The sequence below is a fragment of the Lipotes vexillifer genome, unplaced genomic scaffold, assembly GCF_000442215.2.
Source record: "Lipotes vexillifer unplaced genomic scaffold, Lipotes_vexillifer_v1.1 scaffold478, whole genome shotgun sequence".
In the NCBI taxonomy this organism is placed as follows: domain Eukaryota; kingdom Metazoa; phylum Chordata; class Mammalia; order Artiodactyla; family Lipotidae; genus Lipotes; species Lipotes vexillifer.
The window spans coordinates 129,227-144,962 of NW_006779682.1; the positions used below are offsets into that span (position 1 = coordinate 129,227).

General features: G+C 53.4%; 1 protein-coding gene across 3 annotated transcripts in view; it reads right to left on the reverse strand.

The window, feature by feature from the left end:
• Positions 1 to 781: 781 nt before the first annotated feature.
• Positions 782 to 15,736, reverse strand: part of ABCG1 (ATP binding cassette subfamily G member 1) — a 65,722-nt gene continuing 50,767 nt past the window's right edge. For 2 of the 3 annotated variants that reach the window (XM_007452869.1, XM_007452870.1), the window contains exons 5-15: positions 14,060 to 14,110; positions 11,259 to 11,404; positions 10,975 to 11,098; positions 10,081 to 10,195; positions 7,207 to 7,355; positions 6,933 to 7,034; positions 5,809 to 5,977; positions 4,558 to 4,658; positions 4,286 to 4,444; positions 2,971 to 3,089; positions 782 to 1,850 (exon numbers count right to left, since the gene is read on the reverse strand). In XM_007452869.1, coding sequence (XP_007452931.1) covers positions 1,622 to 1,850; positions 2,971 to 3,089; positions 4,286 to 4,444; positions 4,558 to 4,658; positions 5,809 to 5,977; positions 6,933 to 7,034; positions 7,207 to 7,355; positions 10,081 to 10,195; positions 10,975 to 11,098; positions 11,259 to 11,404; positions 14,060 to 14,110 — 1,464 coding nt within the window. In that variant the 3' untranslated portion in view covers positions 782 to 1,621. Of the gene's footprint in view, positions 1,851 to 2,970; positions 3,090 to 4,285; positions 4,445 to 4,557; positions 4,659 to 5,808; positions 5,978 to 6,932; positions 7,035 to 7,170; positions 7,356 to 10,080; positions 10,196 to 10,974; positions 11,099 to 11,258; positions 11,405 to 14,059; positions 14,111 to 15,736 lie in introns of all 3 variants that reach the window. The other variant, XM_007452868.1, reaches the window with a different exon arrangement.

A 15,736-nucleotide genomic window follows, 5' to 3' on the forward strand; every position in this document is an offset into this window, starting at 1 on the left:
TAAAAGTTCTGGAACACAACCTAGGAATCTCAGAACCTTTCAGAGCGGAACATGACCTTGAGGACGATCTTGTGCTGCTCTTTACAGGTGGGGAAACTGAGGCTCAGGGAGATGAATGAATCTGTCCACAAAAAATACAGTCTTTCCTTAGGAGACCCTGATTCCAGGTTCACGTCATTCTAGAAGGGGAAAGCGATTCCATTTTCCTTCCGAGGACCTTCTTTGGCCAGACTCCCCTTCCACACTGGGGTCATACTGCCGCCAACAAGCACACGGGCGCCCGCCATGAATTCAAAGGCCGTTTACCCTGCAGATGTGCCCACTGCTCCTGTGCTAGAGGGATTTTATTTATGTGACTGTATCATTGGAAAGGAGTTTCTGGTCTGGAAAGGCTATGCTAGCCCGGCGCTGAGAAGGTGAAGGTACTGCTGAGATGCCATGGAAACCAGATGTGGGAGACGGAGTCTCCCACGGCTCTCAGTGCGTGATTTGATGGAGTTCCAGACGCTTCGGCCACACTAAGTCTTCGCCAGTTTCTGGCAAAGGCCTTGGATTCTCAGGAAATCTCAGCGTCTTCCCTCCTGTGCTGTTAGCGCATCTTTTGCGGGGCTACACCTGCAGATACCACAACGTTCACACCTGGAGTTTCTCTAAGCCCAGCTTCCCCAGGTTCAGTGGAGGTAGTAGATGTGATATGTCAGGGAAGAGAAATGTTTGTAAAAAATCAACAGGATTGATTTTCTAGAATTTTTTTTTAGGCAAAATTAAGGTGCTTGGAAAGTTAGAAAGAAAAAAAACCAATATATTTTGCTTAAAGTAAGAAGCACGGGGAAAATAAAAGACTTTGAAAGAGATGGCCAATTTCACCTTACAACTTTCTGTGTAACTTTAAAAGATTTCCACACGGCTTAGTGCGAACGGTTCCAAGGTCACCCTTCAACCTGGAGCCGCCTTTCGTATCTTTCCCAAGTTCCGTCTGTAAATGAGACCAGCTCAGCGATCAAGTCAAACCCCTCTCATCTCTAAACAAAGTATATTTACCCTGAATAATTTTCTTCATCAAGTACTAAAAAGGTACAGTTTCTGGAAATGAATGAAATTTACCGACTTTTGGCTTGGAAAATGACCTCATTGGAAAAAGAGACAAACCGTAGAAAGGTGAAACTACGAAAACACCAGTCACAGAATGGAATCGCTCCTGGCTTCACCTTTCTGCCCCTGGACGTCTGACTGCACAGGGATCCCCAGGAAGCTGCCTGAATCCCCGGTGCAGGACCAGAGCTCCCTGGTCAGAAGGAAGAATTTTGCCGAGGAACCCTCTTGTCACCAGCTTTGTTGCAGTTTTAAATTCTGCCTCAGGGGTGGTATTTTAAAACCCTGCACGTGGAAAAAAAACCTTTCTACATCATCTTCTTAGTTACAGCTAGAAAGGGTAATGGAGAGAAGGCCCAACCCAGCGGGGCGGCGATGTCCATCCAGCACTGGATGCCCAACAACCAAACGTGGTCCCAGGGGTTGGGTCACAGGAGTGTCTGTGTCCTCGGGCCCGGGCTTGCTGCAGGTTCTGCAAGTGGCCCTTGGCCACTGTGTCCAATTTTCCTCTCTCTGGCTTTCCAGTGCTTTACCTCTCTGCCCGGATTTTGTATCTCAGCACAAAGTAGGCAATGAGACGCAGGGAGATGAAGAAAATCCCCAGGACAATAAAGTCCAGGTAGAGCTTGGCGTTCTCCACGTCCAGCTCTCTGAGAATGGCCTCCGACTTCTGGAAGTGGCACGTATCATCGATGTCACAGTGCAGGTCCTCGCGGTCGAGGCCATAGATGGAGAGGATGACCCCTTCAAACCCATATCTGAGGAAGGAAGTGCCAGCGTGAGGAGGGCTCAGGAACCCTCCCCCCTGCCTCTGCCCACGTCTGCGGAGGGTAAGGTACCAGCACCATCCCCCCATCCTCAGCCTGGCTCCCCTCCCTCCGCGGAGATCTTTCTCCCTGGAACACTTCCTAACGACTCCACAGCTTCCTCAGATAAATCCATTCAACGGCTTGACGTTGTGTTTTGCAATTTTGGTTCCTCCAAAGTCTCAACGAAAAAAAAAACACACCCAAAAAACCAAGAGTAGGTATTGTTCAGGGGTGATACGAATGGAAAAGCACTTTGATTACTTCTGAAATCATACTTTTTTTTAACAGTTAAATATAATAAAGGGTCCGATAGCTTTCCAAGGACTGGGGAGCATTTAAATAAAACATTTCTGCATCACCTTTCATTCTGTTCCAGCCCTGCATCATCAGAACAAAAACGCTAATTCTGAGAAGAAAGACACGGGTTTCTGATTTCTTGGTCTTGGAAGGTGCACCGATGGCTGAAACTCTGTACAAGTGCTTTGTTTTGATTTTGTTCTCCGGAACAATATACCTGGGTCTGAATTGACATTCTAGAAAAGACAAGCTTGTCCACAACTGGGGACCCTGGCTGTCACGTGGAATGGCTGTGGCTGGGGAGAAAAGCTCTAACGACCAGCCTCTCCTGCCGAGGGCCAATGTGCCGAAGCACCTCTGAGTTGAGAGCGTGAAATCTGATCGCCTAAGTGCTGAGGCACCAGAAATGTCTTGTTCAAGAATATTAGGGTGCTTGAAACATGACCTGTTTGCCACTGGATTTCTTATTAAGGTTTTACGATTTCAGAACCTTGCTCATCCCAGAGAGGAATGAAGTTCCTAACAGATGGAAATATGCAAGGCAGCTCTCCAAAGCACGCAGGACACGGAGCCACGAGTATGCGTGTGTGTGTGGCATGCACAACTAGGAGAAAAACAAAAGGTACCGATGCTCTTTGGGTTCACGATCCAAGAAACATGCCGTCATCTAGCTGACAGTGAACAAGGGGCTTTTGTGAGCCTCTGCACGTCCCCAAGTCCCTGCCCTCTGTCGTCCTAAAGTCCCTGAGTCGTAAGGTGCCCCCGCATGTACCTGACATAGGAAATGTAGGACATCCACTGCAGGTAGGTGGGGATTGTGTCGAAGCTGACGAAGAATCCTGAGAAGAGGAGGACGGGGACGGCCGTGACGGGGCCCACGAAGGTTGCCACCTGAGAGGAGACACAAAGGGGACTTACTCCCACCTTACACCCTCCCCAGGTGGCCCGGAGGCCACAGCCCATGTTTCTGGACGGTCGCCAGCAGCTGGCAAAGGGCCAGAGACTTCAGGACGGGTCACACCAGGGCCAGGACGGCGCAGAGAAGCACCCTGTTTGGGGAGCGAGCTGGCTGATCTCTGGCACAGGGAGGGGCTGGGGCTTGTGCCCAGAGGCCCAGCAGAGGGGACAGAAGGTAAGAAAGAGTAGAAACCCCACAGAGCAGGGGTAGCACGATGCTGGACATGTGGCTTTGAGGGCGTTTGGCTGGGAGAGAGGCACAGCGTCCCAGGACCTGATGTCAGCGTGTTCCAGGGAGGAAGGGTCGGGAGTGCGATTCCCTGGGTGCTGACTGCAGCTGGCGTGGGCCGAGCACTTTCTACGGCTCGGCTGTGGGGTGGATGCCATCGCTATTCCCATCCACAGATGAGAGTACCGCCCAGAGGCTCTGAACACAGAAAGGAGTCCATCACACGCCGGAGAGGGGGGCGTCAGAAGGCCACGGTGGTGCTGACGCCCCAGGCTTCTGGCTTTGTCTTCTAAGGGTCGGACTGGCCTGAGCACCAGGAAGCCCCAGAGGCGCAGAAACTGCAAACGCAGCAGGTTTGGCAGGTCGGGGGTGGGTGGTACCAGGCATCCAGAAGGGACACCTGGAGGGGCTCAGGAGGGTGGGAGCATGGGGTGCAAAGGCAGGTGTCTAGGGGAAAGCTAAGTGGATCCCGCAGAGGCAACAAAACATAAGCATTGAGAGCTTGGCCTCTGAGCCGGCTGTGTGACTCTGACAAAATCACGTTGCCCCTCTGGGCCTTAGTCTCCCCATCTGTGAAATGGGGAGCATTGCACGTAACTCATGGGTGTGCTTGGACTCGATGAGCTGATGTTCAGAAAGCACTGAGACCAGCACCTGGTGTGCCCCAAGCTCCACACAAGGGCACCTGCTGCTGTCAATCTGCCCATCCTGAGAAGCCAGTACCACTCGATCCCTTCCCTGGGGGTCAATCGACCTACTGAAGCCAGACTAAGAACTTGGGGCAGAATCAGGAGGAGGGTCACAAGGAGGGGGTGCTGAGCCCCACCAGAGCCACAGCCCCGGTCTCACGGGCCAGGGTGGAGAAGCGAGGCCTGTCCTGTGGTGTGTCCTCGGCCGATACCTGCAGGGATGTGGAGGCGGCTCCGATCAGCAGGCCCAGAGACTGCGCCACCAGCGAGGTCATGGTGCCCAGTGCCGCGAAGAGGACGAAGCGCACGGCGTCGGACGGCTGGGACGTCATCCAGTACACGATGCTGCAGTAGGCCACGGGGAACATGATCTGGAAACACAGGGCCTGTCACCCTCTCCTGGAAGCCGTACTTTCCTCTCCCCCACTGGGGGTACTGGAGAACCCCTGCCCTTCCTCACATCATGCCACTGTCACTCACATACCTGAAAGGGCACGTCAGCCATGGTCTTGGCCAGGTAGTAGGCCTTCAGGCTGTACCAGTAATTCAGGTGTTCTCGAAGAAACACTCCCATCTCCAGGGGAACTAGGGGACGGGAAAATGGGAAGGGTCAGGCAGACATCACAGTGGGGTCACCACCTCAAACAGGCGGCCTCAGGCTTCCCTGGTGGTGCAGTGGTTGAGGGTCCGCCTGCCCATGCAGGGGACGCGGGTTCGTGCCCCGGTCCGGGAAGATCGCACGTGCCGCGGAGCGGCTGGGCCCGTGAGCCATGGCCGCTGAGCCTGCGCGTCTGGAGCCTGCGCTCCGCAGCGGGAGAGGCCACAACAGTGAGAGGCCCGCGTACCGCAAAAACAAACAAACAAACAAACAAAACAAAACAGGTGGTCTCCTGCCGAGCCCTCTGTAGCCCCAACCTGTCCTACACCTCCCTGTGGACCATGCAGTACTTACAAAGTACCTGAAGGTTGAATGGAAAGGTGTGAAATGATTTACCCGTCTGGAAAAACTGCCAATCATTTTTATAACGGAAGCATCATGAAGTGGAGAATCCAAGTGCAGAGCATCACTGAAGTGATGGGTACAAATGTCTACGGTTGCCCTTATTTTCACTGAGTAACTGTAACAATGTGATTCCCTTCCTGGACAAGACCTCGCAAACTGCTCTTGGAAATTCAGGGCAATTTAAGGAGGAGGCATTGCCGGGAGGGGGTATTTAGGTGTTGTCGGGAGGGGGTATTTAGGTGTTGCCGGGAGCGGGTGTTTAGGTGTTGCCGGGAGGGGGTGTTTAGGCTGGAGAGCTGGTGAAGCAACAGCTTTCTACACTGTCTCCCTGAAGGGGCCAAGGGCAGCCTACTTTGCAAATAGTCTAGAATTGCGTGGAAATCCACCTAGAATAGCTTTACCCACTCACACACTTGGCCGCACCAGGGCTGTCTTAACTGAACGAGGTAATGCTCATGCACTAGTGTTTAAGGGGATCCTGATTAGAAAACCTTTTAAAAATGTCTCTTCAGCCTTCCACCAGGCTTACAAGACTTCCTAGTGGCTCATTCCTTTGGCTTAAATATAGTATGTATTTTCTTGTCTAACAGAAAATACAATAATACCTACATCTGTCAACGAAGAAAACGGTATTTAAAAACACAAGACGCTATGTGTTCGTGGCCAAGCCAGCCACGGCCTCAGTGGCAGATAAGGAGGGAGAGGTGGGCACGGGGTCCGCCAGGCACTCACACGTGAGGACGGTGGGCATGAGGGCTGCGAACATGAGGAAAAGCATGGAGAAGAAAAGGAAGCCGGAGTTGCTCAGGACCTTCTTGGCTTCATTCCCGATCCCCAAGTACAGCAGCCCAATGAGGAGGCCGATGCCAATGTGGGAAGTGATCCGCAGGTGCGTCAGGACCTGGGGACAGACGTGGTTCACACTCAGGTGTAAAGAAGTCCGAAGGTGGACAGTGAAAGAACAAGGCGGCCAAGGCCCCCAGAGGCGGCGGCCAAGGCGGGTCACAAGCTCTGTCCTGCCCCTTCCCTGCACGAAACAAGCCCCCGACCCTAAACCAGCACACGTGCGTGCGTGCCCACACACACACACAAACACACACACACACATGGCAGCATTTTACCACTGTTAAAACAGAAAGAATTGCTATCCTTTGTGAAATCCCCTTCAAAGCGGCAAACCAGGGAGGGCAGTGTACCTTCAGAGGGGAGGACAAGGGACAACGATGGTGGTGAAGGGTGCAAAGAATGGATACATGACAGGCCCACCCTCGCAGAGCTCCGCCTGGTGGCTACCAGCCCCTACATCTTTCAAACTGGGTCCCAGAGGCCCCTGGGCACTCAGCCCCCTACACAGGTTGTCAGATCATCCACTCGAAAGGGTGGATCTTGCCATGGTTCCCAATCCTTCACCAACTCCTTCCTATAAGTGTCTGCACAACCCGCCATGCCCTGTGCCAGACGGAGCTTTCCGGAGGGAGGAACACACTCCCCGACATCAGCCTTGGCCAACGGAATGTGAACACCAGTGACCGTTTCCCTCCAGGAGCCAGAGCTGTAAGGGTTGCCATTTGGTTTCTCCTGCACTTTCCCTCTGCCATGTTCCAGAAAGGAGCCGGTCCTCCATTCTGGGTTCCAGGACGAGAAGACTCGTGGGGCAAGGCCATGGCCCACTACACATTACACGAACCAGACATAAGTATTTACTGTCCCAGCCACTGGCATCTGGGGAGTGTTTGTTACTACCGCTTCACAGGGAGCTGACGGATGCAGGTGGAAGAACAGTCTGAAAGCGCAAAAGCAGGATGAAAAACCTGAAGGTGACCCGACAGCTTCCTTTGCCACGGAGACCGCCTTACCGAATCCCTCATGATGCTGAGGAAAGTCCTTTTGAAGAGGATGCAGAACTGGGTGAGGCAGCTGGCAGAGAAGCTGTGACAGCCTTCCGTGGAAGTGGAGTCCTGAGGACACACCAAGGAGGGGGGAGGGGTGAGACCCCAGCCCTGGGGCGCCTCCCCTCTCGGCTAAGAAAAGTTCTCACGCAGCGGGCGCACGAGGGGGTGTGCAGCGCTGCTGGGGGCTGGGGCTTTGCATTACCTTTTTCCACCCCTTCAATCGTTTTGCCTGCTTTACCTCTTCAGAGGGCCGGTGCCAAAGAAAAGGGTTCACCTCGCCATCACCTCCGGGCTCTCTCCTGTAGTCAGAGTCACACATGCCCTCCCGGACGGCTCTCGCCAGGCGGCCGTTCTGATCTCCATATTCACCGGACGCGACTTCCATGACTGCACCATAAGACACAGACAGGGTCACCCTAGGCATCGCTCATGTGAACGGTGGGCCTCTTTGCTTTGCGACAAAATCATTAATCTAGCAGGAATATTTTTAACTGATTATGTAGATGCTGTATGATGATGCTAACGATATGATAAAAATCATTTAGTGACCAATGTTCTTTTGGCTCTAAACACCCAGGCAAGGCCATTTACCATGTCAGGAGCCTGAACACGCAAATACAGATTGTGATGCTGGAGAGCCCGGGACGCCATGAGCTCAGGCATCTGTTAACTTATTCATCTGTCCAATATGCACTGAGTGTCGGCCATGGGCATTCAAGCCCCAGAGCTGGAGCTGGAAGGAGGGCAGAAGCAAGCAGGAGTCCTGCTGGGAAGGCAGTTCCCAGGGCGGGGCTGAGTGACGGGTGCTGTGGCAGCTCTCTGGGACCAAGAAGTGCCAGGGGTCCTGAGGGAGGTGCGCTCGGCATCCTGGGCATGTCGAGATCATGGACCACCAGCCCCGCCTCTCAGATCCCCAGGGACCATCTCCTCCACCTTCCTTCCTTGGCCCCGGTGTCATGCCTCTGCACCCCAGACTGTCCAAGGCGCCCCCGCTGCCCCTTCTCTCCTGGGTCCACACTCCCCCCGGCGACCGCTGTTCCTTCCTGCCCCCCCACCTGCCCTATCCTCTCCCCCATCCTGTCCCTCCTGGTGTGGGTCCCAGCCCCTCACCCGAATAAGATTCTTGCTAATGCAAAGCCCGCAGGGCCCCCCCCCCCCGCCCCCGCCGCACCGCACTCTGGCAAAACCAGCCGTCTGTTTCCTGAGCCGGGGTGGCTAAGCCATCCTCCATCTGGTCACACACCAGGAGAGGTTGTCCTCACCAGAACGTCATGACCAATGACACCAAATGAGCCAGCACTGACCATTCTGCTGGTCACTCACACCCACTACCCTCCAAACGGCCACTCTCTCGTCATCTCTCACCCTCTCCTCAGGTGTGATACTGAGGGTCTAGAAGCCACTGGAAGGGCACACCGTCCCCTTCTTGGGTCCTCCTTTCAGTCCCATGTGCTCTGTCCCTTCTCCTGTCATCTTCCTCTCTAGGTTCTCACCTCTTCACAGGCCACGGACCTCACTGCCCTTCCCTGTGCAGCAGCGCCTGTCCCCGACCGTCCCCTCTCCTGAACGACTGGGCAGCTATCAACCTGATCCATCCCTGCTTTTAAAGATGCTCAAGCCTCCTCTTCCTCTCCCTCGGCCCTCACGTCCTTCCAGCTCATGGCACTCTGGTTCTGCTTCGTCAGAGCCCCTTCTTTTAAGAGAGAAGCATTTCCCAGCAACAGCGTCTTGTGCAACACTATTTGGGAGGTGACATGTAGAGAATGTGGGGTCTGGATGCTTGAGGGTAAAACAACTGAGTGAGAAAGCCCGGTGACCAGGAGACCAAGGAGGCGAATTATGGTGGATTGAAGGGTGTCCCCCCAAATTCATGTCCACCTGGAACCTCAGAATGTGGCCTTATTTGGAGAAGGTTCTTTGCAGATGTAATTTTCTGGTTATGGATCTTGAGATGAAATTATCCTGGATTTAGGATGGGCCCTGAATCCAAAGACTGCCCTTATAGTAAGAGGAGAGGACACACAGAGACACACAGACAAACACAGAAAAAGAGCCGTGTGAAGACAAGGGGCAGAAAGTGGAGGGATGCAGCCACAAGCCAAGGAATGCTGGAGCCTTCCAAAAGCTGGAAGAGGCAAGGAAGGACCCTCCCCCGGAGCCTTAGGAGGGAGCCTGGCCCTGTAGACACCTTGACTTCTGGCCTCCAGAGCCGTGATCAAATGAAATTTCTCTCGTTTTAGGCCACCCAGTTCATGGTGCTTTGTTATAGCAGTGCCAGGAAAGCAGGATGCGATGGCCAGGAAGGGACCCCAGATACAGTGGCAGAGGGAGAGAACAGGACTGGGCCGGGCTGTTTTGGCACTTGGTGGTCTAGTAAGTGTGAGCTCGAGAGAAAGAGAAGGTGAGGGGGGCGGTGCAAGGTCTCCCACTTGGAGAGCAGGGTGAGGAAGGGCAGATCTGACAGGAGGACGAGGGAGGCGTGGGACTTGAAGAGGCTGCCATTTGCAGGTAAACGTGTGTGCCGCACAGTGGGCAGATCTGGTGGGAAAGTGACTTCAGACGTGTTGTCAGTGCTCTGGAGGGCCTGGGCTAAGAGGGGAGGCCAGAGCAGGAACCCCGGGGGCACCGGAGGTGGAGCCCATAAATCACAAGCTGCAAAGCACGGAAGTGCCAGCCTCAGGACCTCCGAGTCAGGAGAAGTAACTCGGACCATTAGCCTGGTTTCTGGACTCCCAGGGTCACATTTTCTGTTGGGTTTGGTCAAAATTTAAATCAGCATTTCAACATCTCCGTTAATCAAGGCAAAACGTTTTTTTTCTAAGGTGATTTCTTTTCAGAAATAACTTCCTTTAGACTAGAAACATCACAGAGTAAAGTATGAGGAAATATTTCTCCTAACAATAGATCCCTTGTAGTTCCCACGTATTTTATCTGGAGGAAACAAAACCTCTTTTGACGTGGTCTTTAAAGATCTAACTCAGGATGGCACTTGAGTTTTCTGTGGAATATTCGAGTAATTCTTGATTTGGAGGCTTCAGGTAAAAGCGGAAACCCACCAAGAATAAAAAAGACCCCCTTTCTTTTCTTTCTGGCTGGTCATGGCTCTACTTACCAAAATCGGCCGGGTTGTGGTAGGTTGGGCAATTCAGACCTAAATCCCTCAAATATGGTACAAGATTTGAGACTTTTCCCCGGTACACACACTGTCCTTGACTGAGGACATAAAGCTGGAAAAAAGTACGGAGAAGGGAAACATCAACTCCGCCTTCCTCTAAAGCAAGAGACACTCTCAATCCATCCATCCATCCATCCATCCATCCTTCCATCCATCCATCCAACCACCCACACATTCATCCAGCCATTCATCCACCCATCCATCCATCCAACCACCCACACATTCATCCATCCATCCATCCATCCATCCATCAATCCATCAATTTCTCTCTCAGGAGAGCTTTATGTTACCTCCCAAGGACTCAAAGTTCAAAGGGAAATCCATGATAAGTCAGGGAAAACAGAGGATATCATATGACCAGGAATTATTATTATGCTGCTTTTCCCCTTCATGCTAACCACCTGCTTAGGAAAGATTTTGGAGCTATACACATTTCATTCCTTGGGACGTTCTTTTTGCTCATGATAGTAGCAAAACCTAAGATTCATAAAGCAGATGATATTGTCCAGATATCACAACCTGCTATCTAATTCTGTACGGCAAGTACTCCCCCACTGTCACCGGAAGGTGGGGAATGAAGCCTCAGTAACGTCAGTGACTCGCCCAAGACCCCGTAGCTGGACACCAGCCCCAGAGAGAGGATACTGGCCAACTCTCCTACCCGCTCCGGTCCTGCCACCTGAGCTGCTTATGGAGCCAAAGTCTTAAGAAACATAACACTTAAAGCCACTCAGAAAGACGTTGAGGTGAAGACACGCCAATGAACTAAGGGGAAGCCGTGAGTACCGGGATTTGGTTTCACCGGGGCTGATCACAGCAAGGTGTACGCACCTGGTCGAACAGCTCAAAGAGCTTGGCGCTGGGCTGGTGGATGGTGCAGATGATGGACCGCCCCCCCTGAGCCAGCCCCTTCATCAGGGAGACCACCTGGAAGCAGGAGGCGCTGTCCAGGCCGCTGCAAGGCAAGGGGCACCGTGAGACGCCTGTGGTCCCCAACCAGACCCCGCATTCAGAGTGTCCCAGCTGGGTCTGCATAGGGAGGGGAGGGGATTCAGGAGGTATCCCCTCCTGCCGGCAGGGAGGGCAGGGGTCCTGCCTCGATGGCTCCTGCTTACCTGGTGGGCTCATCAAAGAACATGACTGGAGGGTTGTTCACCAGCTCCAGCGCGATGGCCAGGCGCTTCCTCTGGCCGCCCGAGAGGCTGCCGGTCCGCGTGTTGGTGCAAGACAGCAGGCCCAGGGCCGTCAGGATCTCCTTGACCTGGGAGACAGTGAAGCCAGAGTGGCATCAGGGACCACCTGCCCCCTAGCCGCCTACAGGGAACCCCCAGCTGCCTCTCCAAGCCCACTTGCACGCCTGCCCTTTGCCAAGGCAGCAGACACTCGGCAAGTGTGAGCCCAGGAGGCTGAGAGGCAGGGCTTGGGCCAGGCCGTCCCGGGTTGGGGTCCTGGTCCTGCCCCCTGCCGGTCACCCGTCAAGTCCCTTCATTTGTAAGCCTCGCTCAGGGCCCAGGTCAGGGAAGATGTTGGATAAACACTGCAGAAAGTGTGGATCAGTGAACACATAGGTGGACGAGTGACCAGATGTCTGACCAGAACAAAGGGGAGGGCCACCCTGATGGTCTGATACAATACAGTAAGTCCCCTACATATGAACCTTCAAGCTGCGAACTTTCAAAGACGCAAACGTGCCCCTGTGTGCCAGCTGTTATACTGTACTATGGTACTTTTCGAGGTACTGTACTGTGATATCTAAAATGTTTTATTTTTTGTGTGTGTTTGTTTTTTATGAATTATTTCTGTGAAAAGTATTATAAACCTATTACAGTACCGTACCATATAGATGATCGTGTTGGTTGGGTACCTAGGCTAACTTTGTCAGACTTATGAACAGATTGGACTTACGAACGTGCTCTCGGAACAGAACTCGTTCATAAGTAGGGGACTCAGTGCAGTGGATAAGATGCTTGGCACCCAGTAAGCATTTACTCGAAGGCATCTATTAGTGACACCGTTACTAGTGTACACAGCTCCTGTAGACACAATCAAGCAGGCCAGGCCTCTCGGAAAGAAGGGGTGAAGCCCCTTTCACACTTGTAAACAGGCAGAGAACGTCTCTGATTCAGCAGCAAGGCGAGGAAACTGATTAAAGCTGTCCCCACCTCCCTCAGCGGCCCTGCCGATGCCACCCTGGAAGCAGCCTGGGCACCAAGATATAAACGGCCCGCTGTGCACTGAGCCTTTCCCGGCTGTTCCCGCCCAATCATTGATGTGGTATCGACGTGGGGGGCAGGAAAGGTCAGCGGACTTCGGTTCAGCGTTCAGGGTCCATCCCAGCATCTTGCCAGGGGCAGTGGCCCTCCCTGCCTCCAACTCCAGGTTCACCTCTCGGGGGACAGCCTGCCACGGAGACCCTGCCAGCATCCACTGGGTCATCGTCCCAGCTCCTGGCGGCAGCAGGGGGACCCCGGTCCGGCAGTTTCTCTGGGGAGATGAGGTCATCCAAAAGGAGAAGAAACTCACAAGGAAGAACATTTCCACCACAGCTCTTGAATTACTTGCACGGTCAGGACAAAAGGTGGCTTTGGTGACGGGAAGGGTCAGGGGATAGCGATTCCACGGGCTGGGAAGCAGGCAGGTCAGACGGACATGGGTTTGAATCCTGCTTGGTCTCTCCCTTGCTGAGTCCTAACCCAGCTCCGCTGCCTCTTCCCTGGAAGGCAGGTCAGCGTGGTCGCCCAGAAAAGGCCATCTTTCAGGCACACTTTCCCTCACGTGGACCGTCTGCTGGCCTTCCCAGGACAACGTGGCTCCAGCGGTCCCCGGGAACCCAGGCGGAAGGTGCAGAACAAAGACCACACAACCCCACCTGCCCTCAGCCCCACCAGAAGGATGCTGGAGGTGGAGGTCAAGGTAAGTCCCTCCCATTTCCGCCCTGTGCCGGCCTCTGGTCCTCGGTTCTCAAGAGTGACGCCCTGGAGGCTGGTTTTGTTTTAAAATCAATCAGAAAGAACAATGTTCCGGCCTTGGGAGAACTGGCTCCTGAGGAAGGCTCCTCGCTGGGGGTTCTCAAGGGTTGAGGCTGCTTTTCTGGGAAATGAGGGAGGTGGGCAACATTCTACCAACTGCTGGAACATTCCATTCTATTGTGTTTCCTCAAGAAGTAAACAACCAGGACCTAGGTACACACAGGAGCTGGAGGGAAATGAGTCCTCAGCAGCAGTCCTCTGCTTAGACAGTCACACAGTCCATTAGGGTTAGGGTTAGCTAAGTTGAGTTTCCCTCAGACAATGCGTAAACATAAAGAGATGTGTAAATATAAACCAGGCCTCCCCACTAAGTGGGGCTTTCTGGCGCTCCCTGCGGGGTCTGCTTACCCAACACCCTTGTGCTCCCTGGGGTTTTAGGGAAGCAGAAAAAAGCAATGAAAAGGATTAGGAGATCTCCATCATCCCAGAAACTTGTTTGTGCTATCCTTAAAAGGCTGATTAGTAACACATAAGAACCCAATTTCTCCTTGCAAATGTGTCGGGGTGGACTCTGGTTATTTTTAAATGAATGATTAACTATCTTCATTGTTGGTGTTTTATAAACAAACAAAAAAAACAATGGAGCATAACGTGTATTAAACACTGAAAGGGCAGAGCGCTGGGTCTAACCCTGAGGCTGGGTCCTCACGCCGCTGTCCTGCACATCCTCACTGCGTCTGTGTGTCTGCGTCTGAGAGTCCCTGGCGGCGCGGTCACTCCGGGTATGTGCCAGCCCAGGCGCACACCGCGATGCCACCGTCACCCACACGAGGACAGCCGGGGCCAAGCCACAAACTCAACCAGCCCCCAAAGGCCCCTCCATGCATGTGCGCTGAGTGGATTTCAGGCAATTCTGGAGCACCTGTGGCCCAAGCAGACACACTCACCATCTCCCTTCTCCCTTCGTCCTTGTCTTGGAGTTTCAGATGCGCAGACACCTGCAGGGGACGAAGGTGACAGTGTGGAATCAGAACAGGTGGCCGGCAACAGCACAGACTCACTCAGCGACCGCAGGCCCAGTGCCCCAGGGGGCTGAGCCACCAGACGACGGAGGAAATCCTCAGAGGTCTGGGCTTCCCACCTTCCTTGGTTAACTAAGGTAGGTCCAGGAGAGCAGCGATGCCTGGGATGCATCCTGTTACCTCAGGGGATTCTCTGCTGTGCCCCGAGGGAAGTTAGAGAGATGAGGAATCCCCAGGCGTCGAGGGCTTGAAGCCCACTGGTGCTTATTCGGGAATTTCACAAGCCACCTGCTAAACCACTGATAGCTTATAATTATCCACAGCAGAGTATTTATGCCACAGAAATTGGTAAGTGGTACATATAAGAACTCCAGTTTTGTTGTTACTGTTGTTTTGTTTTGTTTTGATCAAAATCCTGCCTGCTAGCACACCGTGGGGCCCCTGACCCTGCCTGGTGAAATCCTGAGTAACCATCACCGTGCCCAGCATCAGCCTTGGTTCTTCTCTGCCAATGCCTGTGACCCTGGGAAGCAAGGATTTCAGCTTCCTCATCAGCACAGTGGTGAGGTTAGAACCTGCCCACCCGGTGAGCTAGTGAGGTTGTCCCGAGGCTCCATGAGAGACTAAGATGCAGGGGCGAGGGGCCAAAGGGCCACGGTCCCAGAGTCAGACAGGGCCAACCGCCTGCCATGTGACACCAAGTGTCACATCTTGGCCTGCCTGGTGGTGGCGGAGCAGCACATGGAAATGTACCACCAATGGCTGGTGGCCAATATCACCCCTCCACGTGGGACAGGACCCTGCAGAGTGAAAGGTACCCTTTCTCATTAACTCAGGTTAACTGTGTTTATCAAAGGAATCGTGAAATTCTCAAAATCAAAATCTAATTGATTTTAACTCTGAAAAACAAATGGATTTCACAGCAGAGCCTGGTGACAGGTTGGGGGAGGATGGAGGTGACAGCAGGAGTCACCAATCTTGTTTGCAAAAGAAAGTAGTGACTGAGCTGGAAATCAAAGTAAAGTTTCTCAGACAAGTAACCAAGGACTTCATGCAGTAACTCTGACAAGCGAAACTCTGGTCACCCCAGATGAAGGTGAAGTAACGATTAAGGAATCCACAGGGTCGGTAGAAATCTTGTATTTCCTAACTTTACCACCCTATTTTCAAACACCTCCTGAGCTCCCTGTGCCCCCATCAGTATGCCCACTTGGAGGCCAGAGTAGCTACATGGTCAGGGTGCCCGGTGCTCATGGCTGCTGGGGGAGCCCGTCAGAGGGCAGATCACGTACCTGACACCTTCCCTGCTTCTCTTTGCTCAGCTAAGGATCTCTTGGAATGGCCCTTCGGACAAGATGCGACACCACAGACAGGAAGCCTTGCACCATCTGAGTCAAGAGTGCAGGGCATGGGCTTCCCTGGTGGCACAGTGGTTGAGAGTCCGCCTGCCGATGCAGGGGACACGGGTTCGTGCCCCGGTCTGGGAGGATCCCACGTGGCGCGGAGCGGCTGGGCCCGTCCGGAGCCTCTGCTCCGCAACAGGAGAGGCCGCAACAGTGAGAGGCCCGCATACCACAAAAAAAAAAAAAAAAAAAAAAAAAA